The sequence below is a fragment of the Brassica napus genome, chromosome C6, assembly GCF_020379485.1.
Source record: "Brassica napus cultivar Da-Ae chromosome C6, Da-Ae, whole genome shotgun sequence".
Taxonomy (NCBI): Eukaryota; Viridiplantae; Streptophyta; class Magnoliopsida; order Brassicales; family Brassicaceae; genus Brassica; species Brassica napus.
The window spans coordinates 18,845,649-18,872,560 of record NC_063449.1 but is presented as its reverse complement, the minus strand read 5'-3'; the positions used below and the strand labels follow the sequence as shown (position 1 = coordinate 18,872,560).

At 37.3% G+C, this 26,912-nt stretch overlaps 6 protein-coding genes and 1 pseudogene across 8 annotated transcripts; 3 read left to right on the top strand and 4 right to left on the bottom strand.

Moving 5' to 3' along the window:
• Positions 1-1,049: 1,049 nt before the first annotated feature.
• Positions 1,050-3,141, top strand: LOC106404088 (annotated as a pseudogene).
• A 3,352-nt stretch (positions 3,142-6,493) lies between these two features.
• LOC106404853 (putative U-box domain-containing protein 58) lies at positions 6,494-9,904 on the top strand. Of its 2 annotated transcripts, none has more exons than XM_048760742.1 (7): positions 6,494-6,842; positions 6,936-7,009; positions 7,107-7,203; positions 7,318-7,641; positions 7,858-7,875; positions 7,981-8,661; positions 8,744-9,904. In XM_048760742.1, exons 1-7 carry the CDS (start codon positions 6,816-6,818, stop codon positions 8,915-8,917), a joined length of 1,395 nt encoding a protein of 464 aa, XP_048616699.1. In that variant the 5' UTR covers positions 6,494-6,815; the 3' UTR covers positions 8,918-9,904. The 2 variants fall into 2 exon arrangements, with proteins under 2 accessions (XP_048616699.1, XP_048616698.1); XM_048760741.1 differs by having other exon boundaries at positions 6,499-6,842; positions 7,744-7,875.
• Positions 9,682-11,884, bottom strand: BNAC06G11190D (renalase). 2 transcript variants are annotated; one of them, XM_013847533.3, is made up of 9 exons: positions 11,707-11,884; positions 11,514-11,613; positions 11,236-11,419; positions 11,084-11,162; positions 10,835-11,014; positions 10,630-10,727; positions 10,422-10,510; positions 10,113-10,286; positions 9,682-10,029 (listed from the first exon to the last, which is right to left on the bottom strand). In XM_013847533.3, the coding sequence occupies exons 1-9, from the start codon at positions 11,789-11,791 to the stop codon at positions 9,858-9,860; spliced, it is 1,161 nt and encodes a 386-aa protein (XP_013702987.1). In that variant the 5' UTR covers positions 11,792-11,884; the 3' UTR covers positions 9,682-9,857. The 2 variants fall into 2 exon arrangements, with proteins under 2 accessions (XP_013702987.1, XP_013702985.1); XM_013847531.3 differs by having other exon boundaries at positions 11,514-11,616; positions 11,707-11,842.
• A 1,519-nt stretch (positions 11,885-13,403) lies between these two features.
• On the top strand, positions 13,404-16,183 carry LOC106404555. Its single transcript, XM_013845269.2, has 2 exons — positions 13,404-15,319; positions 15,452-16,183. Exons 1-2 carry the CDS (start codon positions 14,518-14,520, stop codon positions 16,117-16,119), a joined length of 1,470 nt encoding a protein of 489 aa, XP_013700723.1. The 5' UTR covers positions 13,404-14,517; the 3' UTR covers positions 16,120-16,183.
• Positions 16,184-16,916: 733 nt separating this feature from the next.
• LOC106402810 (serine acetyltransferase 1, chloroplastic) lies at positions 16,917-18,752 on the bottom strand. The gene has a single exon (XM_013843606.3). It carries the CDS (start codon positions 18,008-18,010, stop codon positions 17,048-17,050), a length of 963 nt encoding a protein of 320 aa, XP_013699060.1. The 5' UTR covers positions 18,011-18,752; the 3' UTR covers positions 16,917-17,047.
• A 4,232-nt stretch (positions 18,753-22,984) lies between these two features.
• Positions 22,985-25,166, bottom strand: LOC106402469 (mitochondrial import inner membrane translocase subunit TIM50). The gene is made up of 10 exons (XM_013843215.3): positions 24,807-25,166; positions 24,551-24,648; positions 24,422-24,458; positions 24,283-24,344; positions 24,085-24,201; positions 23,882-23,986; positions 23,695-23,793; positions 23,462-23,618; positions 23,273-23,375; positions 22,985-23,191 (listed from the first exon to the last, which is right to left on the bottom strand). The coding sequence occupies exons 1-10, from the start codon at positions 25,075-25,077 to the stop codon at positions 23,149-23,151; spliced, it is 1,092 nt and encodes a 363-aa protein (XP_013698669.1). The 5' UTR covers positions 25,078-25,166; the 3' UTR covers positions 22,985-23,148.
• Positions 25,167-25,319: 153 nt separating this feature from the next.
• Positions 25,320-26,654, bottom strand: LOC106402468 (pentatricopeptide repeat-containing protein At1g55890, mitochondrial-like). Its single transcript, XM_022705095.1, has one exon. It carries the CDS (start codon positions 26,595-26,597, stop codon positions 25,404-25,406), a length of 1,194 nt encoding a protein of 397 aa, XP_022560816.1. The 5' UTR covers positions 26,598-26,654; the 3' UTR covers positions 25,320-25,403.
• Between the last annotated feature and the right edge of the window lie 258 nt (positions 26,655-26,912).

The window sequence follows — 26,912 nt, the reverse complement described above, 5'->3', positions numbered from 1 at the left end:
GTTTTCGAAGAAATCAAAGTCGATAATGGCTAATTCCTCTGTCTTCCTCGCCGATTTGAAGGCTAGCCGCTGCACCTCCACCGCCTAGGTCCGTTTACTTAGGTTCTGGGAAGATAGGAATGTTAATCGTGACGGAGAGGGTCAGCATGCTCCTCATGGACGCCAAGGTAAATCCGGCTTGACTATGTAGTTTTTTTTTTTTTGTTTTTTAATCCTTTCTCACGTTGTTGTGTTTTGGTTATGAAACTTTCAAACCTAATAGTTCTTCACCGGAGATCAATACATTCATGTCTTCGTTATTCTCCAGAAGTTTTTGTTATCTTCAAATATTTGGGATATGATCATTGTTGTGATTGTTGATTCTGTTTTACTTTGTTCGTATATTTTTATTCATACCTAAAATTCAAATACTCCGTACAGGGACATCCATATGCTTATGTCTTTTGATTATGAAAAAAATTAACAATCGCTTTAGTTTATTGTTAATGATTAAAATATTTATTTCGTTTGTTTATGTTTCCAATTTGTCCTGCATTGCAGGCCCCTCTCACCCAAGCCACCGTGAACGTCTACCTCTTGAACACATTCAGGCATCTTTTCACTGTCGGTTAAGTGTACTCTGTTAGCGGCTTTGAGCTGTCCGACTCTCCTTTGTCGATCCGGTTCAATAATGAGACGGGTTTGAAAGACTTAACCGACCCAGGTTCACCAATTCCTCAAGAACGTTTCAGGTTCTGCAATGATGAGTTGCTTGGTCTAGCGAACACCAACACCCATCTTCCAGGTAACCCTCTTATTTTTTTGGAAAATATGTCATTGATCAATCGATCCACACTGGAATCTTGGATGAGAATCAAGGTATTTTGTAATTTATATGTAAAGTCTTATATAGTTTATTTCTTAATAAACATCATCCTCACAACTCCTAATAACACCAGAAACTTCTTTTCTCATATATCCTTCTAGCTATGAGTTGATTGATAAATTTGTGCAGGAGCATGGGCTAACTGAATCGTTCCTCCGTGCCTGTCCTATTGGTATAATGCCTGATGGATCAGGTAACAATCATTAAAACCATAAACTTTGTCTTAATGTATCACATTAGTTTGAAACCATGTCAACTTGCAGGGTGAAAATTTTGATTCAAAGGCAATTGACCTATATATATCTTAATAATTTTTTCCTCACCTATATATAAATACTCCAGTTTCTTTCAGGCACCAAACTTTTTAGGTGAATCCTTAGGTGAATCCTTAGGCGTTAACGACGATAACAAGTCGGTTTACTGGAGAAGAAGAAGGAGATAGTGAGAACAAGAATGATATGACAAAGGAGGTGAAGAGCAAGAACAAGCAAGACAAGCGAAGAAGTAGAAAGCTAACGAATGAGACATATTGCGGTCGATAGGAATAGGAAGCAAATGAACGAGCATCTTTGTGTCCTCAAGTCTCTTATGTCTGGATCCTACGTTTAAAGGGTATCATGATAACGCATATACATCATCGTTTCGTGATTGTATTCATTATCTTAAAATATTTTTCTTAATATGCATGTATATAACAGAGAGATCAAGCGTCGATCATAGGTGGAATAGAGTTTGTGAGAGAGCTTGAGCAACTTCTACAATGCCTAGAGTCACAAAAGCGTCTGAGAATCCTCAGAGAACCGGTAATAGGAAAAGTGGGGACATGACCATTACAATGACTTCTTCTTCACCAATAGCTTCAATTGCTAACGCGCTAATTAAAACTAGAGGGTATAGCGCTCCGGGAAGAAACAGCTGAGAACAAGTCGTGCTTGGCTGATGTGGACGTGAAGCTGCTAGAGTTTGATGCCATGATCAAGAAACTTTCAAGAAGAAGACCAGGACAACTTATTAAGACTATTGCTTCTTTGGAGGATCTTCATCTCTCTATTCTTCACACTTACATGACTACCATGGAACAAACAGTCCTCTACTCCTTCAATGTCAAGGCAAGTTTCACCTTCGTACATTATACTCTTGGGCGTTTATATATATAGTACATCCTACATATAAAGTTTTTTACCCATATATTTGGATTGCTTTAAATAAAATATGCATATATTAGTAACCTACAAGGAAAAGTGGACGTTGAAGGTTTCCTCTCAGCACAAGCTGCCACAGATGCAATTAAGGGCTCCATGTAAGTTTGTTTTCTCCAAAACACCAGAGTATTTTACACGTTTACTCTGTTACCTTAGTCACAGCAAACAATGTAATGTTTTGATGTAAACGCAGGGATCTTTATGCAATGAACATACCGGTCGAATCTGTTCCTCCAGGTTTGCGTTGATGCCTTCTCCGGCTCGCCGGAGAACAAACTCACTGTGAGTGGATCAGTCTCACTGTTCGATAACATCCTGTTTTTGAATTTGAATTTAAGCCACTTCGTTCAGATTCTAGGTTTTATGTTGAGATCCGTACGGATCCAGTCAACACAGAGAATGAATGGAATCGGCGAGCTGGAAGCCTGACGCTGCCGTCTCTATAATCGTCCTAAACACATCCACGGAACCGTGTCTTTTTCTGCAGAGGTAATGTGTCTGAAGATGAGAGGCGAACAGGTCTTTATGATTATCAGGTATGCTCTCTTTTGTACTTGAAACAACACCTCTAAGAAACGACTGGTGCGTGTATATGGGAGTATTTTGGATGGTTTTTGTTAGATAGACTGAAAGATGTCTCTGCAGAGCATGATCAATATTCTAAGGCAAGAAACATGGAAGGATAATATAGAAGCAGGGAATATCCGAAGGATTCTTTTACATGCGTTGGAGAAGATCTTTAGCTTAGTGGATGTCTGACTGATCAAACTTCAGAGTACGCACCAAGGGGCAAGCCTATGGAACATCCCTGATTCAATACATATCATACTTGGTGAGACAATAAGTTTACAAGATCACAAACAAGTAACTGTTTTTAGGTGTGAGAGAGCTTCTTGAGTATGAATGTTATAATAACAAAACGGGTTGTATTGCAGCGATACTAATGTGGTTGCTCCATTCATATGCTGAAATGAATTTTCAGATTTAGTTACTTTAAAGTAACTGGAGTTTGTTGTTGACTCAGTACGATAGCTTTGTTTTCATTTGAAATAAATAAATATATTTTTGGTTTAATTCATTTAACAAAATCTCTTTTACACATAGCCTTGAGATCAATACAACCCGGAACCAATTTGATTTTGGTTCATACTCGATTATACCCAAATTTGATGGTACATTCAGTCAATTACGTGGAGATTCATTATATAAACAGAAATTAATAAAAAGTAAATAATTTACACATGCACTAGAAACTCAATAAATTAATATTCGATAAATAAATAAACACAATAATTAATAAAAAAAATCAGTTCTAAGTTGAATATGTGTAGAATATAATTTAATTCGATAAGATAACTACGAGAATATATAAATTTATGTAAATATTTGGTTCACAAAAATTAATTAATTAGATAAATTAACCATATTTTAATCAATATATTATTATTTTTGATATATTGTCGCTCAGTTCAGTGGTAGAGAATGACTTGGAAGTCCGAACAGAGCCACATCGTCAAAGATTTACAGGACGAAAGACTCTTTCGATCTCAAGTAGACAAAAAATCTTTCGATCGCATAAGTGGATGACGTGTTCGGTGTTTCCCTTTAAGAAATTTCTAAAAATGTTCTAAATAAAAAAAACTAAAACAAATCAAATAATGGGACACTTAGGGCATCTCCAACTTCACTCCATCTTTTGCAAATGACATAAATCCCGTTTTGTTGTTTTCTTCCACATATGTAATACACTAAGATTATATGGACATTTTTTTGCCAAATATATATTATCATAAATAAATTCCTTTTCTTTTCTTCTGAGTAAATAATATATGGACATTTTCTGATTAGATGCATGTGGTTTTTTTTATAGACTTTAAAGATAGAGAACTTTTGAATCCATAAAGACATTTACCGAGTTTTTGTTCATTTTTGGGTAAGTCCTAATCCCTTTTAGATCCGGTTTTTAATATTTCACTAATAAACAATTGAAAATTTTCATTTATCATACAGTTTCAACTTCTAACTATTTGCAACTGAAACTAACTAAAAATATAACTAAAGTTAAGCATTATTACATTTCAAAATGACATTTAAAATTAGCATTCTACATGAAAATTTCATATAATAATTTACATATTTTGAAGAAAAAAAAATTTCATGAAGAGACGTCGTCAAATGAAACAACATAAATTGACAGATCCTAACAATCATTTAATATTTATAAAATTTCTCACATCTCTTACTCCTATTATTTGAACTAAATGTATTTAAAACATCAAATGGTCCATATATATATATATATATATATATATATATATATATATATATATATATTAAATAAACCATTGTACATAAAAAAATTGTAATTTAAAATTATAAATATTTATTTCACATAATTAACAAATAAAAATTAAAACATTTGATTATACTAATATGTTTATATTTTTAATATTTTCAAGACCTAAATTTTAATTTTATAGCAAAATAATTATGATAATCTATATTATTATTATCAGCAAGGGGAAAGTGAAGTCGTTCACGCTCTTTGTGTGGTAGCATCCCCTTTTCTTCTGCAGCAAATAAGCCCATTAGCAGATTGAAGTCATTCAATCTGATGTATTCAAATCGTGCAGTAATGTGATCAAGAACTTACATTCACCTTCCTCTTTTTATATTTTTATGTATTTTTAAGAATTGATCAAACTTCGCAACTTATTACTTATAACTTCATGCAACTCATCGAGCAATGTTTTAAAACTAATTCTAACTATTACTATAGTCAAACTAAAACAAACATTAAGAAAAACAAAATAATAATCTCCTATAAAACTTTTAATGATTAATAAGTACGAATTTAAAATAAATAGTCAAATAAATAGATAAATCGTTTTAGTAAAAAATATAAATATTAATATTAATTTCAGTTAAGAATAAGTTAAACATATTAAGTAATTTGTATTATTTACTTCCCGTCCTAGTACGGGCCTACCCTAGTAAATAATAGAAAATTATGTGATTTCAATTATAATAAAAGAAAGGATGATGTTATATAAGAGGAGGCCACGATGGGCTTTCAACATCCCAACATTGTTCTACTAGGTTTATCCTCTTAACACCACCAACGATCTGATAAAGCCAGGAGGAATACTATCATCAAGAACCCCAAGTTCGGATGATAAAAAGTGTCTTCTCTTTCACTAGGCTCTATAATTTCTTTGATTCATACCCCCATTTTCTTTTCATCTACAAGGCCGGCTTAACACTTGAGCCATAGGAAAATTTTATTTTAATCTTTTAAAAATTTAAATTCATATAATATTTAAATTATTTTAAATTTAATCAATAATTTTTTTTCTATTTTGTGATAATACTAAAACTATGTACGTATCAAATTTTTGGGGCTCTTTTCAATTTTTTATTTTTTTGTATAAAAATATAAATTTTTGGGCTCTTTTCAATTTTTTTTGAATAAAAATATAAATTTATAAAACAAAATAATTGAACTCCTTAACTATTAATATAATTGGGGGACACACGGAGATAGAGCAAGAGTGGTTGAACCGTTTGTCCCCCCTAATTAGCCAGCCTTGTTCATCTACACAGTAACAAGTATTCCCATGAGATAGGTAGTAGAAGTGCATTAATTTTTCTTAGGAAAGTAACCAAACCTGACAAACCTTTTTCAAGCAATGTATATGCACAGCATGAAAAGGGACTGAAGCAAAAAAGTCTGCTCCATGGAAGCAACATCCACATGCACGTGGAGCAAGCTTCCTAAACTATAGGTTTCACAGAGGTATCTCTCATTATAGAAACGAAAGGAGAAGAAAGGCTAGTCTTTCGGGCAAGTATCGCATTACATAGCAAAACTTAGCTAACTTACAATTACGGTTACTAGTAATATGATCCTAAAAAAACCTTGGATTAAGATCAATCCAATAGCAAAAGAAGAACGGCAAAAACAAAAACAAAAAGATAATGCACTTAAAAAGACTTTTAAGATGTCACTAAACCCTTAAATCCACCAGAGAGAATGCAACACAGGTTGATAAAAGCATTAACCTTTGTCGCGTGGAGTTAGAGTTGTCGTCTCTAGGAGCAGTTAAACGGAGGACAGTCTCATCATAGTTATCTTTTTAAAGAACCCAATAATAATAGGCCTAAAAGACAAAAAGATAAAAATAGCAGTAAATCAATTTTTTGTTCTCAAACTAGCAATCAAGGTCAAAAGTCACAAAATTTTTTATCAAAAATCACAAACTTAGGGTTTAGAGTTAAAGGGTGGGGTTTAGGATTTAGGGTTTAAGATTTAGGGTTTAAGGTTTAGGGTTTAGGGTTTAGAGTTTAGGGTTTAGGGTTTAGAGTTGAAAAATGAGGTTTTGGGGATAAGATTTCAAATTTTAAAAAATAAAAAAATTAAAATTTTCAAAAGATAAAATGCTATTTTGGTCATTTTAGTTTTTGAGTGCTATTTTTGTGATATAAACTTAAAAATGTACTATTTTGGAGATTTGCCCGGCCTAAAACCTCCTTATTTTGGGCCTCCTTATTTTGGGCCGAGGTAAATGAAGAAAATAGACACGTCGTTCCTTCGTAGGACTACGATGATGAAGTTAAAACGACGCTGCTCTTATGAGTTAATTTTGCTTTACCTTCTCAAGAAGATGCTCGGGAAGTTCAAAGGAGAGTGTGAACTGTGAAGTCAACAAGAGTTTCAGAAGAAGAACTAAGTTTAGCATCTTTCACGCATGGATTCTCGCAGGAGTTTGGCCCAGGTAATTAATTCTCGCTACTCACATCATCATTTTTTCTTCTTATTTCTTTTCATCGATTATAAAACTTCATCTGCATTTGATTGTATGTCGAAGATGAACTCTCAGACTTCGTATGGAGTTGTAGGGAATTCCAACGAGGAGAAACGAGTTATAGAAAAGGCAAGGAGGTAATTACACTGCCTCACCTTTCCATTTCATTCTTCTGCTTCCTTTGTGGGTAAAGCCTCTTGATATAATAATAATATACTGAACGGTTGGATCTAGTTTGCTCAACTGGTTGACTGAGCGGAACTTTGACAAGATAAAGGATGAGATCGTCCAGACCATTATAAGAGCGTCCCCCTCTGCTTTCGTTATCAAGGTGCGTGGCCTTTTTCTTTATATTTGCATCTCCATGCAACATATATTTCCTGAGTTTTTTTGTTCTTTTGTATCTAAATATCTAATGCTTTAATACATATGATATGTGGTGCAGTCTCTAGTGTGTTTCATTTTAGATATGGCGATGGTGGACAGTACTGCCAATGTCTTATCCGCTCGTCTATCCGTCCATCTTTTTCACTCCCTTCCTCCTTTCCCAACAGCTGACTGTCACGGCGAGATTACCACTTTCGAGAGGCTCTTCTTGTGTAAATGCCGAATGGAGCTTGAACACTCATCTCCTGAAACTGATAGGCATGCACCACTTGTTTACGTTGACGAATCTGACTGTTGGAGATTTATCAAGACCGTGCGTCTCTTGGCTGAAATCTTCAAGAATAGGATGCTCTCCCAAACTACTCGCCAAAGTATTATTCAGGTTAACCTTAATTTGCCTCTTTAAATCTGCTAATTAACTGAGCAACTTAAAAGAAGAAAATCATATTATATATATAAGGCTTTTTTGTACATTACTTGTTAGGTGCTCATGAATCCCATCCTCCCACCTGAGAGGAACACCGATTCTATGAATTGTTTTCTGTCCTTTGTTGGAGTTCTAGCTGACTTTCAATTTTGTGATGAAAATTTCAAGCAGCTAGTGCAAAATTCACGGGTAACACTTTATACTACCATTACCTCCATCCAAATGCGCATTTTGTGCGGCCGTGATTATCTCTCTCTCTATCTAACGCACGCCCACCGCTCGCTTGATTTACAGGCTGTAGAGCTGGAGAGCAGTTACAATGAACAAGTCACGCTTAGGAAGGAAGCAGAAGATGCACTTGCTAGAAATGAAGGAGCACTAGATTTGATGAAACGGCTACTTGAATCTTACAAGGAAGACAAATGTAAATTGCATTTACATGCTCAAGGTTTGGAGCAAAAGTACCAAAATGAATCAAAGCTTCGGAGAGAAACAGAATGTGCGCTTGCAATAGAAAGGGAGAGCATTGCCAAGGTAAGGCTTCAACTAGAAACTCTGGAAAACGAACACAATAACTTGCGGTTGAAAGCTGAGGAGCTCGAGAGCAACTACACGGACGAGCTGATTCTCAGGAAAGAATCAGAAATTGCACTTGATAAAGAAAGGAATGAGTTGGAGGCGATGACGCAAGTGTTTGAAACTTGTAAGATAGAACAAGAGAACCTGACCTCGCAGGTCAGAACTTGGCAGGACAAATACGACCAAGAGCTGAGCGTTAGGAAAGAAACAGAGGATTCTCTTTCCAGACAAAAAGAAGAGCTTGGGATAGTCAAAGGACTACTAGAAGCATACAACCAAGAAGCAGATGCAATGCGAGAAGAGAGGGATAGTGCTCTCCAAACAGTACAAGAGCTCACAAGAAAGCATTTGGAAGAGCGTCAACCACCGCCCTCTTTTTACTGCCCCATCACACAAGTAATCCCCCTTTTTTTATAAGATGATTAATTGCACAACACTCAATCTCGTAGACATGATATAATATGTTTTGCTTTTGCAGGAGGTGATGAAAGATCCACACTTTGCTGCGGATGGATTTACATACGAAGCAGAAGCTATTGATAAATGGTTTAGCACAGGTCACGATACGTCACCCATGACAAATCTCAAGCTTCCTCATCGGAACCTTGTCCCAAACCGCGCTCTCCGGTCTGCTATTCAAGATTTGAGTTGATTCTTCTTCCAGTTCTCTATAAAACTGAAATTTGGTTTCTCTCTACCTCTACTACTGTATGATATATGAACCTTGACTTATTTTGCCATCTGGTTTTTGGTACTCTACTATTTTAGTTTTTCCATAAACCATAAATATGGCAATTTTTCTCTCCTAATTCCTAAGACACTATTTTTGTCTATAAAACGAGAAAAGATAAGACAAGGCAAAAGCTCCAAATAGAAACTCTTAAAACTGAATATGCGTTTCAAGGCCTCTGAGGAGTTTATGGCGATGAAGCAACTGCTTGAAACTTGCAAAAGAGAACAGGAGAACCTGAATTCACAGGTCAGGAGTTGGCAGACAAGCACGACCAAGACGCTAGCCTTAGAGAGGGAACAGAGCCAGAGGATGCTCTTTGTAGAGAAATACAAGAGTTTTTTTACATACTCAATGGGCTGATTGAATGAATATATTACAACAGAGAAGCAGATGCGATGTGAGAAGAGGGGAAAAATGCACTCGGAAGAGATCTCAACAATAGCAAAAAGGAAGAGCGTCCACCTCGACCATCGTTTATTTACCCATATCTATCTCACAGGCAAAACCCATATCTTTACAAGAAGATTACTTGCACGACACTCAATTTCGTAAGTAGCCTAGGTACTAAATATTGCTTACTTTCATAGATGTTGCTAATCGAAAATTCGAAACCATTGACAAGCACTCCAAATGGCATTTCCATATATATATATATACATATAAATAAGTGCGCTTGCTGTCACTTCATCAAGAAACAAAGTAGAAATTTAGGAAGATCACATGATATGTCTGCCTCATCGGCGGATAAAGTTTACGAGGAAGACTGTTATTGTAACTATTACATGATTCAAGTAGAATACTTATAATAAGAATATATAAATATTTAACTCTGTTTTGAGGTACACAGAGTAGGGGGTACCTATAAGCAGCTGGAAGCCTGCAAAAGCTTTGAAGCTGCAGCTAAGCCACTGAGTATGGCACCTTGGACGTTTGGACTGACACAGAAATCTCCACAGATTGCTAGGTTCCTGTTTCTATCCCAGAGACACCTCTCCTCTACGGCTATGCTTTTGGCTGGGAACGCACTTCCCCTTATAGATAGATAGACAACAGATCTAATAAGCTAACAAGAGATATCAAAAAGTACAAATTAATTAGAGTCAGTCATGCCTACCATCTGTGGGCTTTCATGAAAAAGGGGAGAGAACAAACAAGCCCTGAGCACTGAAACTCTTTGAACATCTCTTCAGATATTTTGTCAAGTGTTTCGCTCGATAGCTTTTGGAGGCCGGTTTTGGCAATAACACTGCTGGCATAGCCTGGAGTGGAATGCAGTATCCATCTTTCACTATTAAAAAAAAATATATAAAGATTTTAGAATGGTGAACCAAACTTATAAAATTTGGGTGCAACTAAACTGCTCATCATGTACTTTAATAATTCCACACTTATGTTTTGGTTAGCGAAGTCAGCTGTTACCTACCTATCAGTGGACCGCCCTGGCTTAGTGCTATCACAGTGAGCCCAGCTCAAAATCTCAGAATTCTTGAAAGATAAGCCTTTCGCTGGTATCTAAAATCAAGAATCATAGAAAACGCAAAGCCAGATGAATTCAAACACTTTGGCTAGTAGATTGGATTGGTGTATCAACCAACATTAGTAACACGCTGAACAGGAAGAAGACATCTTACCAAAGACAATGGTTCCTTAAAAGCTAGCATAAGAGAAAAGCATGGGAGAACAGGAATATCTTGCAGCTTAGTGACCAACTCCGGGACAAGATTTAAGTCTTATGTGAAAAAAAGAAAAATAGAGATAAATGTGATAAGATAGTAGTGACACTAGGGTAAGAGTAGGAGGAGTGAGAGAGAGAGAGAGAGTAGGTTCAAGTTATACCCAGAGGAGGTGGGAGTCCGGTTACTTGAGTAAACCTTGGAGAAACAATGTTTTTATCAGATGCAACCACTCCATCAAAACGACCCAGGTTTTGTCCTTTAGAATCTTTCAACAGCCATGGTATCTCCTCCTCTAACCACTCCAGCTTGGCAATACCAGTTCCAAACATAGATTCAACACCTACGATGACTGATATGTTTAAGAGCTGAATGAATCCCACAGAATAGAAAAACTAGGAAAGAAACGTACCGGACTGGTTGCACAAGGCCTTTGATATAGAGTTCATGCCTGGAACACCCACATACTTGTTGTTGTTGGCATCCCCTTCCTATTTTTTAAAGGAAAAAACTCAAACTCAAACTCAAAGATGAATGAGACAAAGGCAAGGTCGAGAACAAAACCTGTTGGATGCTGCCAAGAAACTTGTTGGAGGCACAATCGAAACTCCCAAAAACTTGTTTCCACTGAGAAACAAAACCTCTGGACTCCCACTCGTGAACAAGGGCCATTGCATCAGAGTTGGTCACAGAGAAAAACGGAGCTCCATGGTCGAACGTCAGCTCCTTCCCATCTTCCCCAACCTCCCTGCAATTCAAAACCCTTAAACCCAAACAAACAACCACTCTGCTGCTGCCTACAAGTAACCAAGCATCTAGAGATTCAAGCAAGGCAAAGGAACCTTCTCTGAGACGTGCGGCCACCGGGACCACGACCGGAGTCGAAGATAGTGACGGAGACTCCATTCCTGGCCAGAGTCGATGCGCACACTGCTCCTGATACTGCTGATCCCACAAAACTGGATACTTATTTTTCATGACAAAAAGGAAGGAAACTAATTAATTAATGACAAGTGAGAGGAGAGGAAACTCTACTTCCGCTTCCGATGACAGCAACCTTCATTGCCACGGAAACGCTCCTCCTCCTAATCGCCGGCGATATCAAAACTGAGGCTGACATCTCTCTCTCTCTCTCTATTTTGGCCTCATCCTCGAAATTACACTACGTGCCGTTTACTGTTTGGCCTATACAACCGCGTCCTCTTTTAAACTCTAAAAACCACAGCTCGTCTGTTAAATTTTGGTCAAAAATTGCCACGTGGGATATTGTGATTGCATATTACAAGATAACATGCGTTCTTTTTTCAGTCAAACTATCAAAAAAAAATTCCTGTCACTTTTTGAATTTTTTTTTTCTTTTTTGAAAAAATGATTTTCTTATTACGTAATAATAAACATTTATCAGTCACCGTGCACTTTCCTTTAAGTAAACTCATTTTTCACTTATAAATTAACTAATTAGAGCTGACACCACATATTCACTATCACTCACTAACTTATTGTTTGTTCATTTCAGCCATTTCTCATAATTCCATGAATGGTTCTTCGTCGTTTAATCACTTTCATATTTACTCCAAAACTATCAAAATAAACAAATTTAGCATTGATTTCGCCTCAAACATGCTAATTACGCACTTCAACCCTTGGTAATGCAATTAAACACATATATAAACTAAACACATCCTAATGCACCATAAAACTACTTAAAATGAACTAAAATCAAATGCTAAAATAATTAAAATCATGAGATATAAATAACACACTTTCACATGTGTTGATTGTGATTGATTGTCTTATCCATTAACTTTTAACTTAACGATTGCATCAAACTTATGATGTATTTCCATGTGTAAATAAAAAAGATCAACTTCTAAAGAAAATGGAATTTGTGTATACGAACACCGAGTAAAATATGTTATACTAGGTGTACATTTCCTTGTGGACAGCTTTACCATCCACGTGTACACATGATTCCATATACAACAATATTGAATGCTCATTGTCTCTCTCCCTACCATCACCTGACCCCAAGAACCTTGTCGATATAAGTGACTAAGACTTTGGCATACCCATATCTTTAAAGACACAATATATGACTTACAACTACTATCATTGCGACCCAACAACCACTATTTCACCCACATGTGTACATCCTCACCAAAAATATTAATGTGTTCATGCCACTAGACTACAAAACTTGAAAGATTAGTTTTTATTAGTTAACTCATTATACTGATTAGGCACATTGATTATACTTAAATCAATTTTACATGCGGTTGTTTGTTAATCGGCGTAGTGAACCTTTTACATGTGGACATCGAAATTTGTGTGCACATGTATACAAATGTTAAAACCTATGAATGTAGTTATATATTTGTAAATGTCTATGGAGAGAACAAACACATTGAATTATTGCAACACTACAAAACCCTACAAGTATTCATTTAATAGATTTTTTAAAGTTGCAGTTCAAAACTCATACTCGATAAATATGTGCTTTCTTTGTTAACTCATTCTGCATAGATCGGCCACCAAACTTTACTTTTTGTATTCTCAAAGATTGCCTTTTACTAAATATGTGTACATGTTAATCATTGCACAAGTTAACTGGTGTACATGTGAATCGTTGTACTTGTGGATAGTGAATTTTTGTGTACATAGTGTCATGTACATATGACTACATACATCTACCATTAAAACAACGTACACAAGAGATGATTCTACCCCATGGAAAGACAAAGACCTCATATACAACTGGATTTATTTTACTCATTACTCATCTTCTCCTTGATATCTCATAATTTGATGAGTTTTAGACCTTTATTTTAATTCATTTAGATCATTTAACTTGCATATTTGCATTAAGGTGCTCATTTGCATATACATGAGTGCAAATGAACGTTAGAAAGTTTGGGACGAAACAAAAAAGTCAATTTTGAAAATCTAAAAGTTAAAATGAAAATAACAAAAAGTTTAAGGATCAAGCGAACAAAAAGGTGAAATTGTCATTGTTGTTCTCAAGCTTTCACTTTCTGACAGAGAGGACGAGGCACAACCACTCAAGACGGCCATGGAGGTGATCTGATTTTGGCCGAGTGATGCGCCACGGAGGTGATTCTTCGACGAGGAATGAGGCAGCAACAAGGAGCTCGCCGTAGTTGCTCGATGTAGGAGGGCAACACAACTCGACTGTGAAAAAGTTCACCATGAATCTCTGCAAACAACATGTGCCACAGATCTCGAATTCGCCACCAGATGCTAATTGATTATAAGAATCTTGTACTTTAACTTGATTTATAAAGAAATCCACTTCAACAAAAAAAAATTAAAATCAATCGTTTAAAAAAATAGAACATGATACAGAAAGATGAGAAGATGAGAACATAAAAGAATAGTGGGTCCTACTAATTTATACTATAGTTATGTTTTAGTTAAAAAGAATGGAATATGTTAAAGAAAATGTCATAGAAACACAAAGTGACCTATAATGTGACCCATAATATAAAACATTCTATATATGGCCACATAGTCAAAGGGGTGGAGTTTATTTATGTTCATTATCCCTATAATCCTTATAAAAATAAATAAGAAGAATGAATCGAGACGCCGTCTGGGGTTCAGTTTCTCCAAAGTTCGCCCTAGTTCTCCAAAATTCGCCCTAGTTCTCTCACAGACACGATAATTGAGGCGCCGTCAGGGGTTCAGTTTTCCGACGCCGGTGGAGCAGAAGCTCGTCGGCGTCGCCTCCGTTATCTCTGTTTATCTTTCTACTCTCTCTTTTCACCTCTTTCTGTGTTTTTTGTTTTTTCTTTTGATCTCTCACCGAGAGATTTTTTTTCAACCTCCATGGTTACCGGTAGTTCTACGTCTCTGCATACACGACAGCTCTGGGACGGGCTCAGCAGCCGCAATCCTCCCCTTCCGAAGCTAACGCCACCACCAGACCTCACAAATCCAACCTCTCAAATCCTCCGACTTGTGCTCACGGGATCTGAATCTAGTTTGGAATCTATAGACCTCTCTCTAAGATGGCCTATGTACTTCACCGAGCTCTCTGACCATTCCGGTGAGATCCGTGCTTCTCCATCTGCACCTCGTACCGTCGACCTTTACTCCGGCGAGGATCCCAGCCCACAACACGTCATTGTCATGTCACCTCTGCGTTGTACTCTACCTTCACAAGATCCGGTGGTGGAACCATCACTCCTCCTCTCACCGCTTCCGTTCTCACGTCGCCACACTCATCCAGCCGCCATGAACGCTCGTCGACTAGAAAGGTATGATAGCAGTTTTGTGATGGGCCTCCAATTTCTTGTCTTGGGCTTGATAAGCCCATTAAAGGGTTACCTCCTTACTCGACCGATCTCATCTGCTCCTCTTCACCGGAACTTCATCGCTTCTCACCTTGAAGATGTCATCAACATGGTTTGTAGTCAACCTCAGCCCAAGTGTATTGGTGTTTGTGGCCAGCATCCTACCTTAGCCCAACACATTACAAAGAGCTTAAAAATGTTCGGACTTTGCTGTAATGGTATACAAGTTGCCTCTCCCCCGTGTCTTATCGACTCTTTACCGGTTTGGAGTCAAGATCCGAGACCTCTCCTCCCCGCAGAGACACTACAGGGCTCCGACCATCTTGTGGATTTTGGTTTGTACGCAGAATCTTCCATTGTGAAGTTTTCGTTTAAAGCGATGACCCCTCCAAAGATTTGTCTCAAATTTGATATTTTTTTAGTCAACTGCCACAACGTCTTTGTGATACCTCCTTTCCCTGTTACAGGATCTATTGTGCAAGAGTGTGGACTCGCCAGATTTACTTGCTATTATGTCACCGTTGCGTCTCCATCACACTACGCCGTCTCAAGCATCGACGGTTCTTCACATAATCGATCCTACAGTTTTCCCACCCATATTTTTGTCGCCAAAACTATTGTGCAAGAGTGTGGACACGCCAAATCTTCTCGCTACTATGCCACCGTTGTGTCTCCATCACACTACGCCGTCTCAAGCATCGACGGTTCTTCACAAAGTTGGCTATACGGTTCTCCCACCCCTTTCTTCGTCGCAAGAACTATTGTGCAAGAGTGTGGACTCGTCAGATCTTCTCGCTACTACACTACTGCTGCGTATCCATCACATTACGCCGTCTCAATCATCGACGGTTCTTCACAGGTTCGACTCTGCGACCATCTCACCGGAGCTGCTATTTTCTACAGAGTTTCATGGACTACTTGCTATCAAAACCCATTGGTTGGGTTCTTCATCGTCGTTTTCGACTTCTTTGCGTTATTTCGAACGCGGGCTTTAGGATTACAAGTGAAGCTTCTCTACGGGTCTCTTCTCTCCTTAGCCACACCTATCTCTCTTTATGTTTTAGTTATTTTCATTTATCAGTTTATCGTCGAAGATCTCTCCAGTTGTATTCGACTTAGTCCATTGGGCCTTTAATCTTAATATAAGTATTTGTTGTTCAAAAAAAAAAACAGAATGAATAAAGGGAAGGTTTTATTAATTGAACTGCTTGTACATGTAGCAACTCCATGCTACTCTGCACAGTGCCAATATCAACGGTGTCGCGGGATGAAGTCGTTAATCAAACATTTAATAGAGATTGCAAGATGGCTTGAGGAGATTGTCCCAAGTGCAGGCAATTTTGGATACTCATCAGAATACATGCCCTCTCCTACAGAAATTTTGAATGCATTGTACCAAAATGCAGGTACATAAGAGTTTAACGGTAATAAACTATTTGAATTATATTATAATAGCTAGGTATCTCTTTTTTCCCAACAGATTTTAAAGCAATTACTAGTAGAGGCAACAGTAGTTAGAAAAAACAGCGTAGGCCTGCTGTAATGGAGATGGTGCAGAAAAGGACTATGGAAGCCACCCAGATTTACTAACTTATATGACTAACAAGACATGATTACTGCATTTTCAACAGCATCTATAGAGGTTTCAGATTCTGTTTGTTTTTTGAAGTGCTAACCTCAAATTTGATAAACAAGAAATAGAAGTAAAAGAGGAACTTAGTAGTGTCTGCTAATTATTATTATTTATTTTTTTTGTAGTAGGAGTAAAGGAGGATTTTAGTAGTGTCTGCTAATTATAAAATTAGAATATAGGAGGTACATAGATGGAAGGTATAGATATGCCAAATGGAAAAATGTGAGTTTTCATTTAAATTATTTTTATTGACTGCAAAATTCAGCTTTTCATGTGTATTGATTCTTTTGTAAAAGAAAAACGATATAAATTTGGCGATATATTCATATTATTACTCTTGGATCATCATCACCAACAGTTGAGCTCTATACAAAATTTTGGTTTAAGAGTACTTATAAAATCAGATTAATCGGAAATAACTACAGTTGGTTTAGATGACATAATCAGACCACTCGGTTAAATACGAAGTCTGGTCCATACTCAAACCGGGAACCTTATAAATCATTTTCGGATTCTCTTTCCCACCTATCAATCTCGCCGGATTTCCAACCGCCGTCGTACGCGGCGGCACGTCCTTAAGCACCACCGACTCCGATCCAATCTTAGCTCCCTCTCCGATTGTTATATTCCCCAGTATACAAGTCCCTGCTCCGATCAAGACCCCATCACCGATCTTGGGGTGCCTATCGCCGCACTGTTTCCCTGTTCCTCCCAGCGTCACGCCGTGGAGAATCGAAACGTTGTCTCCAACCACCGCCGTTTCTCCGATCACCACGGCCGTTGCGTGGTCTAACAGAATCCCTTTTCCGATCTTGGCTCCCGGATGGATATCGACGGCGAAAGCTTCGGATACTCTGTTTTGGATGAGTAAAGCAAGGATCCTTCTGTCTTGAGACCAGAGCTCGTGAGCGATACGATGAGCTTGGCAAGCGAGAAAGCCTTTGAAGCTTAGGAAGCAATGGACGTAGCTTAAGCAAGCTGGGTCTCTTTCCTTTGCCGCTAATAGGTCTTGCTTCACCGATTCCACGATCTCTGGGCTTTCTTCTAAAACGCTGATGAACATCTCGAAAAGGGTGTTGCTTGGTAAGGTTAAAGTGCTGAGCTTTACCGAGAGAATGTTCGCCAAAGCAGAACCTAACGATGGATGCGATGTAATGGAAGCGTGATAGTAGCTTGACAAAACGGGTTCTTGCTCAACGTCGGATTTGGCTTCTTCAAGCATCTTGAGCCAGACATCACCACCGTCCAGGGAGTTCGAGTGGCATGTTGTTGTGATGGGTGCTCGTGAAGGGAATTGAACGGGTCGGAAGAGATTCATGTAACAGAACCGAGAGTCATCTTCATGACAAACCTGGAGTTTACATGTTCTGAAAGTGTCGATGCAGGGAGCCATTGAATCTTTGTGATTGGAAGAAGAGATGAGGGAATGGTTGTTATGTGGAGAAGAAGATGAACAGAGCTTATATAGGAGATGGCCACGGCTTGTGCTGACCGAGGCAACATGACTGAACTTAAGTATGTTTTTCTTGTGGATTTTAAAATCAGAAATTTTCTTAAACTTTTTAGTTTTTTATTTTTTATTTTTTTATCAACAACTTTTTAGTTTATTTTCACAAAAATATACTTAAAAAAAAAATTTATTAAAAGTTAAATATACATTTGTACCCAAAGTTAACTACTCTAGATTTATGGTTTATATCTAAGGGCTGATGTTTTGTGGATAGAGTTTCAAATTTTAAAATATAAAAAATAAATATTAAAATTTTCAAAACAAAAATATGTTATTCTGGTCATTTTATTTTTTGAATGTTATTTCTGTGATTAAAAGTTAAAAAGTCTAAACCAAAGAATTGTCCTTTTAAAATTGTTGCGTACTATATATTTTTGTTCATGTCTGACGAAAAAAGTTGTTAGGTTAATAATATGACAAGCAACACATGTAAAGACGCATTGCAGTTATTATTGTAACTTTGACTTGATTTCCTGTAATATAATTAGTCTCTCCTTATCTACACATCCTACGGCTCATCAGTCATCACATGTTTTTTGTGCCACCTACTTCTTTTTTATATCATCAACCTCCTTCCTACCTTGTTTTCTATTTGGATAATTTATATATATATTTATTACTTAGATGACTAGTTCAAAGCAAGAAGCAAAGATCAAAATAGCTAATGCTAGTATTTACATAATTTGTATATGCGATTTCAATGTGATTTCTGTTGTCCCAGCATTTAGAATTTGCTAACATATGACAAAACAAAGATTAAGAAAATTGGACCCAGCAAAGCTAAGAGAAAAAACGAGGTTAAATAAATTTTAAAAATGGTAGAAAAGGGAAAACGAGATAAAGGTGATGCTTGTGACATTCTAGTATGTTTGTCCCAAAGTTACGTGAGGGCCGTGAAGCCATCGTCCTTTGGCTTGAAAACTCCTCCGTTCATTCAAGGTTGCCTGAATCTAATCATATTGCTCACTCTTTTTATTTCTATAACAAAGATATCATACAGTATGATATCATACCGTATGAAACACACAATAAATCTTTATTTAACTGTTTAATTGTTTCTCAGAGAATATCAACGAAATGTCAAACATACTCTAGGATCAAAGCGTGAACGACAGTAGTAGTAAGTATAGGGTTTTTTAGCCAAAAAAGTAAGTTTTTTTTTTGTGAAAAAAGAATGGGAACAATATACCTTTTTGAACTTTGGTTATTTATGGGCTTATTTGCCATCTAACCAAATTTGGAAGTGAAATTAGGTAGATAGCATTGATTTTGACGTAATGAAGAATCTAACATTTACACCCAAAATTAGCCGGTTATACCCTTTCTACTTACAATTACCCGGTAAATATGACGTATCACAAATAATATTTGGTGAGAAGTGACTTAAAACTATGTCATATGAAAAAAAGAGACAATCCACGTTACTTGTTTATTAACCACATACATATGTACGTAGTGTTCTATTCCATTATCGCCGCAATAGTATAAGAGGATGCAACAATCCTTAAATCTAAACAATACTCTAACCCCAATTCATAAATACGAAACTCTAAACCCTAATTATTGAAACCTAATCACTAAATTATAAACCCAAATATAAATCATAAACCTAAGTATAGACTCTAATCCCAAAGAGAATGGAACAAAATACATAGCATAGTACATATTGGTGAAATTATGAAACATATATGATTGCATGGAATAAGTAAATGTTGACCTCAACCATACTTCTCACCTACTAAATACTAAACCCAAAATCCTAATCACTAAATTTTAAACTCAAATATAAACCCTAAACCCAAGTATAAGCCAACTTTAATCACTAAACCCTTATCCAAATATAAACATAACCCAAATATAAATCCTAAACACAAATAGAATGGAATAAAATAAATGACATAGTATTTACTAGTGAAGTTATAAAATGTTTATGATTGCATGGAAGAAGTTAATGCTAACCCAAACTATACCCATTCGCCTTCTAAATACTAAACACTAAACTATAATCACTAAACTCTAACCTAAATATAAAATCTAAACTCAAATATCAAATATCAAAATATAAAAAGTACATAATATTATGTAATATTAAATTATATTATGTAATATTAAATTATACAATATAGATCATAGTGTGATTTTTGCGGGTACAAAAACATGTAATGAGAATTTGAAAAAATTAAAAACTATATTTCTAAACAAAATAGAACACTTTTTAGTAACCATCAAATGGAATGGAATATAATAAAATAGTATAGTAACATAATATATACACTTCATCTTCTCCGATCAACTTTGTTGCAGACGTCACAATCCTTCACCATCAACATAGACAATCTAATTTCATCAACAATCCCACAAATCTGAAAAGAAAAAGAGGCTCGGGTTGCTCTTTCTCGCCACTTCAACTATAACAACGTCATCTCGCAAGCGATTTCAGAAGCGGAGATGATGTCCCCTTTGCAACACACTTCGAGAAGGGGAATAAACTATGTGAGGATATGTGATTCTGTAATGGACACGAAGAATTTTTGGAACCTAACATTATTAATTTTTTTTTTACTTGCAGGTTTTACCGGCTGCAAGCGAGGGTAATATGACAATATTATATAAAAAGCATAAAAATCAGTGAGAAAATAGGATAATTGGTTAGTCAGTGAATTATTAATTGTTTGAAGGTTATACACCCCAATTTCTCTTAACTATAAGTATAGATGTGTGAAAAATTTTGAGGAAGAAGAGAACAGGACGAGACATGTGAAACTTGAGAGGTTTTTTTTTTTTTTGCCATCTGAAATTTATTAAAGGGTCGAAATCCAAAAGGGACGAAGCCCAAAACAATACAAATTAGGGAAGCCCAAAAACAAAAGGGCAGAAACAAAGCTAAACAATTGGGCCGAAAGCCCATCACCCTCAAAACCCTAGCAGGCGAGGCGCCGCGTGAACCACGCGAAAGCGCAAGCTTCCCTTCTTCCTCCGGTACCAGAAACAACGACACGATGACTCAACGGCTCACCGTCGACGACGGAATCGGATCCGGGACGAAACCATTCAACCGACCCTTCAAACTAACTCGTATACAACAAACGCATACAAAGATTCAAAACCAGACGGATCTACGAAGTTATCAAAGGATATTAGACGCCTACAATCAATTCATCATCTCCGACATACATGTATGCGGCAACAGATTCAGAATGAGAGGCAGAGTATCAGATGAAGCTCAGATTCGTAGATCGAAGTGGGGGAAAACCCGAGGAGAAAGCCGGCGCTAGCGATGCTGAGGAAGCCACCGTCTCCCGGAAGCAGAAGCCGGCGATAGCGATGCTGAAGAAGTCACCGCCTCCTGGAAACAAAAACCGGCAAAGAAGGTGCTGAAAAAGCCACCACATCACAGAAACAAAGTCGGACGACCACCGTAGAGAAGTGCGCCGCCGAAACCAAACCCGATGAGATCTAGAACCCCAAACAAAAGCAAGCGACTAAAAAACGAACTAGAAACACACAACCGGACCGACGGTGGCTAGAAGAGCCTCGCCGTCGGCCGGAAATCCTCTGCTCTCAGTTTCTCTCTCAACGATTTGTAACTTGGCCTCCTCCCTGTAAGTTGAGAGGGTTTATACGCCTGTGATTCCAAGTTGGGAGATATGTCATGGCATCCGTTTTGTAGTACAATAATTTATGATCTATAGTTAGTTTGACTTTTACCACTACTACTAGTCTACTACTACTACATACGCATTGAAAAGGATTACAGGTGAAAGGATCTTTGTAAGTGGATATTGCACCATTATGTAGGCATGAGCATTCGGGGTCCCAATCGGGTTTCGGTTTAGTCCAATCGGGTTTCGGTTTTTCGGGTTTATCAAAATCAGCCACATTCGGATTATATGAAAATTTGGTTCGGGTTCTATCGGGTTCGGGTCGGGGTTAGTAAATCTTCAAAGAACCGGTACAACCCGATGTACTTTCGGATTCAGATCCCAATCGGTTCTTCGATTTAAATGTACCTGATTTATATCTAAACCTTCAACCACCACCTTCAACCATCAATCTTCATATAATAGGTAATTATTTTAGATGTTCAATATCTTTTGAATACATATTAGAAATTGAGATCATGTTTGGCACAAGTTATTTTTGGGAATTTTGAATGTTTCGGGTTCTATCGGATATCCATTTAGGTTCGAGTTCAGTTCGGATAATACCCATAACCCGAAATACCATAAAACAAGATCCATTCGGTATTTATGCCGGATTCGGATCGGTTCGGATTCATTTTTATCGGATCGGATTCGGTTCGGGTTTTCGGGTTTAGTTTATTTGCCGAGCCCTACCTTTATGCACGCATTGAAAGTGACAGATTTTAGTCGCCTAATATTTACCATAGTTCTAAATTAATCAATAATGTTAGTACACAACTAAGAATCCAGTAATTTATCTAATTTCTTTGGTTTTATATATGTAATTTTGATAATTCATCAAAATAAATTTATAATTAAACCCACAAACTAAAATATCTTATATAAATATAATATATATAAATATAATATATATAAAAATAAAGTAGTAAACCTACTCCAAATAATAGTAGCTAGTCATATACAAATCGCCTACTTAACATCTAGCTATTTCTTGAGCTTTATTTACTCTCACAAAACATATAAAATTATAAATAGACGTTTCAACCAATTAACTTCTCAAAGTTCACAATCGTTATTCATTTGGTAACCAACCAAAACTGATTAGAATAAAAATATATTTGCTAACTAAATTTTTTTTTTTAACATTTCATTTTGGTTCTTTTGGAAAAGGTTCTCTTTGTAAAACCGAGACAAAGGTCACAAGAGGTAAAAAAAAATGGGTAAAAAACATAACATTTTCATGAGGAAGACACGATTTGTAGTTGTAAGATTACCCCTAAGCGAAGAACAGTAGCTTATGTTCGCTGTTTTTATGGTGTAATGAATCAAAGAGGATATAATCGTCTCAAACTATACATAAAATGTTTAATGATCCTTCTAACGCCTCCAGAGTCGGCCTTGTCTCTGTCCTTGCATTCGCCTGCACATTCAATAAGACTTGTCTTAGTGGACAGCCAGCAACATATTTTGCATTCATACGACAGGTAAATAAAAGACTCACTTTTGATACTCAATGGACCTCTCAAGGAACTCTTTGGCAACATCTTTTCTCTCATAAGAGGCTAGAACCGGTCTGATATCAGCTGGATTGTTACGAGCAACATCTGCAAAATAAAAGAGATGAGCCAAGCAAGCAACCAAGATTAATAAATAAAGAAAAAACAGAAGGCAAGGAAGGAACGATGGTAACATTCAAGGAAGGGTATTAGGTCGACAAGGGCAGTGTCATCAGATTCGAGTTTGTAAGGCTTGATAGGCACACAATTCTCTGGCTGAAGGCTTGTATCAAAAGCATTGCCGCTAATATACAGAATCCTCTTGGGGTCCCTGTTCAGCTTTGACAGATCCTGGCACCACGGCGGGGATTTTAGAAAAGCAGAGCTAGTTTTGGTAGGTTATTATTGACAAAAAGAGATTACGTACCCGGTAGCGCTTTCCATTCTCATATTTAGTAGCGTTTCTGGCTAGCCTATAACGTATGTAGTAATTTGGGTCTAACTTCTCACAGACGGGCAATACATACTTAGAAAGCAATGAAACCAAAGTGTGTTGTTAGTTGCCGCAATGTTAACACAAAATAAAAATAAAAGAAAAGGGATATTTTTTTTACCGCATCCATCTGGTCAGAATAGAGGACAATCTCATAGAATTTGGAAAGGTGCTCCAAGAATGCATCCACACCTGGTCTTTTGAACGTCCTCCACCCTCTCTCTCGCTAATTTTTGTTTTTGAAAAATAAGAAAGATTTTTAAAAAAAAAACGGATATTCAGAACATCAGTCACGATTGAATTGGAATATAGGGGTGGTGATACCTTCCAGTCAGTGTAAAGCAGAGTCTCATTCAAATCAAGAACGAGAGTGTGGATTACATTCTGTTCTGCGGGATGCATATCTGGAAGAAGCTTTTCAGAGAGAGGTTCTGCGAAGCCCTATAAGGAACAGGAGAAGAAGTAAAGAAAAAGAAGACAGGAGGAGCAAGGCACAAGAATGTGTGAAAGTAGTAAACATACTTTAACTTGTTCCTCCACAGCTTCCCTAAGCTCCAAATACATATCAATGGCTCGGGCAGGAACTGATCATTCAGAAACAAAAGTAGATAATAATAATATTAGTTAATAGTGAGTGACAAGGGCAAAAGGGATAATATACCTTTGAAGGCAGCAGAGTAGAGCATTGCCTGATATTTCTGCAAAGAGATAGAAGAAAAAAAAAAGTATTTTAATTCAGAGAAACAATGGTAATGGTAATGGTAAAGTCAGAATTGAATTGAAAGCGAACATGAATGCCGGAAGAATGAAGAGATGGTTGTTGAGTCGTCTTGAAAGCAGATTCTCGGAAGGCCTTGGTCTTCTGATTCACTTCATCTAATGTGTAAGCTGCACAAGAATCATGAGATTTTTTTTAAAAGAGTCAGACAACAGTTAGAGACATAATTAAGAAAAACGCAGAGACAGTAGTGGATTCAAAAGGCAGAGACATTCGGAAACTTTGACACAATTCGAACCCTAACGAACGGCGAGGGAGTGCATCATACCATAGCTTGTGTAACCAACAGCAGCTGTAGCACCGGTGAGAGCCCAGAAGAATACATTGCTAAGAAACTTTAGACCTTTCCGCTCCTTTGCCAGCGCCGCCTCAGGAGGAGGAAGCTGATGATGAAGATCAGACAAGAGCGAGTGCGAGAGTCCTGGAGCCGCCTTGGATGAAGAAGCTGCTTCCGTAGAAAGTAGCCTTGAAGTACGAAGACACCTAAGCTTTAGTAACCTTGGCACAAGGCGCGATCGGAGAGCTACGAAAAAAGCCATTCTCAATTTCGGCCTACTCTCCAATCAATCGAATCACTGGCGTGGGGTGGGGGGGTTGAAGTAGTAGGGTTTTCAAATGATCTAAAAGGAAATTAACTGTTTGGTTACACGATTTACTTTAATTAATTAAACCCATTTCCACTGTTTGGAAGTCGGTTTATATCACCTCCTAGATTTATTGACTAATTAACAATCAATTTATTATTTTTACGACCATTTATTAATTTGTCCCAGTGAAACAATGAATTCAACCAACATTTTATTTAAGTGTAGCGTTTCACCTGCTTAAACAACGAATACATGCCGTTTTACCAGTTCATCATCTCCTAACTGATCAACTGAGACGACGACAAATCAAGCTTGAACTTCAAGAAATCATTGTTCTTTGCTATCTCCACTATCTCCTCGGCTTCTCCTCTCTTTCCCCCTTTTACCAATTCATTTACTAACTCCTGCAATGTCGTTTGGCCCACAAGATAACGCTTACTGAATGTCTCCTTACAGAGCTCGATCGCACACCCAAAGTCCTCTGCTTTACACAATGCAGGAATCAGTAAAGCCAATGTAGCTTTATCAGGACGATAACCCTGCTTCACAATTTCTTCGTACCAAGTTTTGGCCTCCTCCATTTTTCCTTGGTTGATTGACCCTCTAATCATTGCATTGAAGCTGTAAACATCAGGTTTGATCCCACTAGCCTTCAGTTCTTCAAACTGACTTACCAGTTCTTCCGATTTCGTCTGGTTGGCTAATCCAAGCAACCGAGCATTGTAACTCCTGATGTCCCTTGCTACATTCTTCTCCGCCATTTTAGCCCATATCTCTTCCCCTTGCTCAAACTCTCCCTTCAGATACGACGACAACAAAAGTGTGTTAAATGTGATTATATCAGGTTTCAAACCACCCTTGTTCTCAATATCACCAAGCAACGCAACAGCTTCCGACAAGGAACCCTTCTCACACAATGCCTTGATCAAAGTATTGTAAGATACTATGTCTGGTTTGATTGATAGCTTGTCCGGTAAGTCATTGAAAAGCTGCTCAACCACATCGAATCTCTTGGAAACCCCATACGCACTGAGCAAGGCATTGAAGGACAGCACTGACCTCTTGCACTTTCTCTCTGGCATTTCGTCGAACACCTTCTGCGCGTTTTCAACCAAACCGGCTTTCCCGTAAAGAGAAATGATCCTAGCGGCGAATCCTTCCTTTGACATGTCGGGGTACTTCTTCTGCTCCTCCAATATCTCTTCGACGAAATGCAATCTCTTTGCCGCGACGAGACGCCGCACGGTTCTATCGTAGACGGCTATGTTAGCTCGGAATCGCTCAGACTCACACGCCATCTTGAACTTCTCCACGATCCGTTTGGGGTTTCGTTCGCCATTCACGATACTACTGAGTGACTTTTTAGTAGGTGGAGAGATTGCTGCCGTGGTTTCCGAGGAGGCGGCGGAGGAAAAACGACGGATAGTACAAGTGTTGAAGGCGCCACGGAGAAGGCGAGATAACAACGACATCGTTTTTGGGTATGTGCTGCAATAGGTAGGTTTTCAGGAGGAGGGGTTAAGAGCATCTTTAACCATAACAACTCTATTGGGTGCTTAAACATTTATTTAGTATTAAATAGGTGTTAAACACTTTTTTAGCAACTTTTAATATTTTGACCTCCAATGAAAATTGCTTATTTTGGGGTGCTTAAAAAAAATTATTAAATATTGTTTTATATAAGATTAAATCTATTTATTATATAAAACATATTTAATCATAACATTTAGAACATTCATTTTAAAATAAAAATATAAAAACAAAGATTAGTACAATAATCGACAATA

Bases quoted from the DNA above. Each gene is read 5' to 3' on its own strand.
- LOC106404853 (XM_048760741.1), top strand. From the start codon at position 6,816: ATGGATTCTCGCAGGAGTTTGGCCCAG. The intron at 7,876-7,980 runs GTAACACTTTAT...CTTGATTTACAG, and splicing joins AGCTAGTGCAAAATTCACGG to GCTGTAGAGCTGGAGAGCAG. The intron at 8,662-8,743 runs GTAATCCCCCTT...TTGCTTTTGCAG, and splicing joins TTTACTGCCCCATCACACAA to GAGGTGATGAAAGATCCACA.
- BNAC06G11190D (XM_013847531.3), bottom strand. From the start codon at position 11,791: ATGTCAGCCTCAGTTTTGATATCGCCGGCGATTAGGAGGAGGAGCGTT. The intron at 11,617-11,706 runs GTAGAGTTTCCT...TTGTGGGATCAG, and splicing joins TGCTGTCATCGGAAGCGGAA to CAGTATCAGGAGCAGTGTGC. The intron at 11,163-11,235 runs GTTTTGTTCTCG...TTTAAAAAATAG, and splicing joins TTCTTGGCAGCATCCAACAG to GAAGGGGATGCCAACAACAA.
- LOC106404555 (XM_013845269.2), top strand. From the start codon at position 14,518: ATGGTTACCGGTAGTTCTACGTCTCTGCATACACGACAGCTCTGGGAC. The intron at 15,320-15,451 runs GTTTGTACGCAG...TCCCTGTTACAG, and splicing joins CGACCATCTTGTGGATTTTG to GATCTATTGTGCAAGAGTGT.
- LOC106402810 (XM_013843606.3), bottom strand. From the start codon at position 18,010: ATGGCTCCCTGCATCGACACTTTCAGAACATGTAAACTCCAGGTTTGT.
- LOC106402469 (XM_013843215.3), bottom strand. From the start codon at position 25,077: ATGGCTTTTTTCGTAGCTCTCCGATCGCGCCTTGTGCCAAGGTTACTA. The intron at 23,987-24,084 runs GTATCACCACCC...AACAAAAATTAG, and splicing joins TGCTTTACACTGACTGGAAG to CGAGAGAGAGGGTGGAGGAC. The intron at 23,376-23,461 runs GTTACCATCGTT...TTTATTTTGCAG, and splicing joins CCTAATACCCTTCCTTGAAT to ATGTTGCTCGTAACAATCCA.
- LOC106402468 (XM_022705095.1), bottom strand. From the start codon at position 26,597: ATGTCGTTGTTATCTCGCCTTCTCCGTGGCGCCTTCAACACTTGTACT.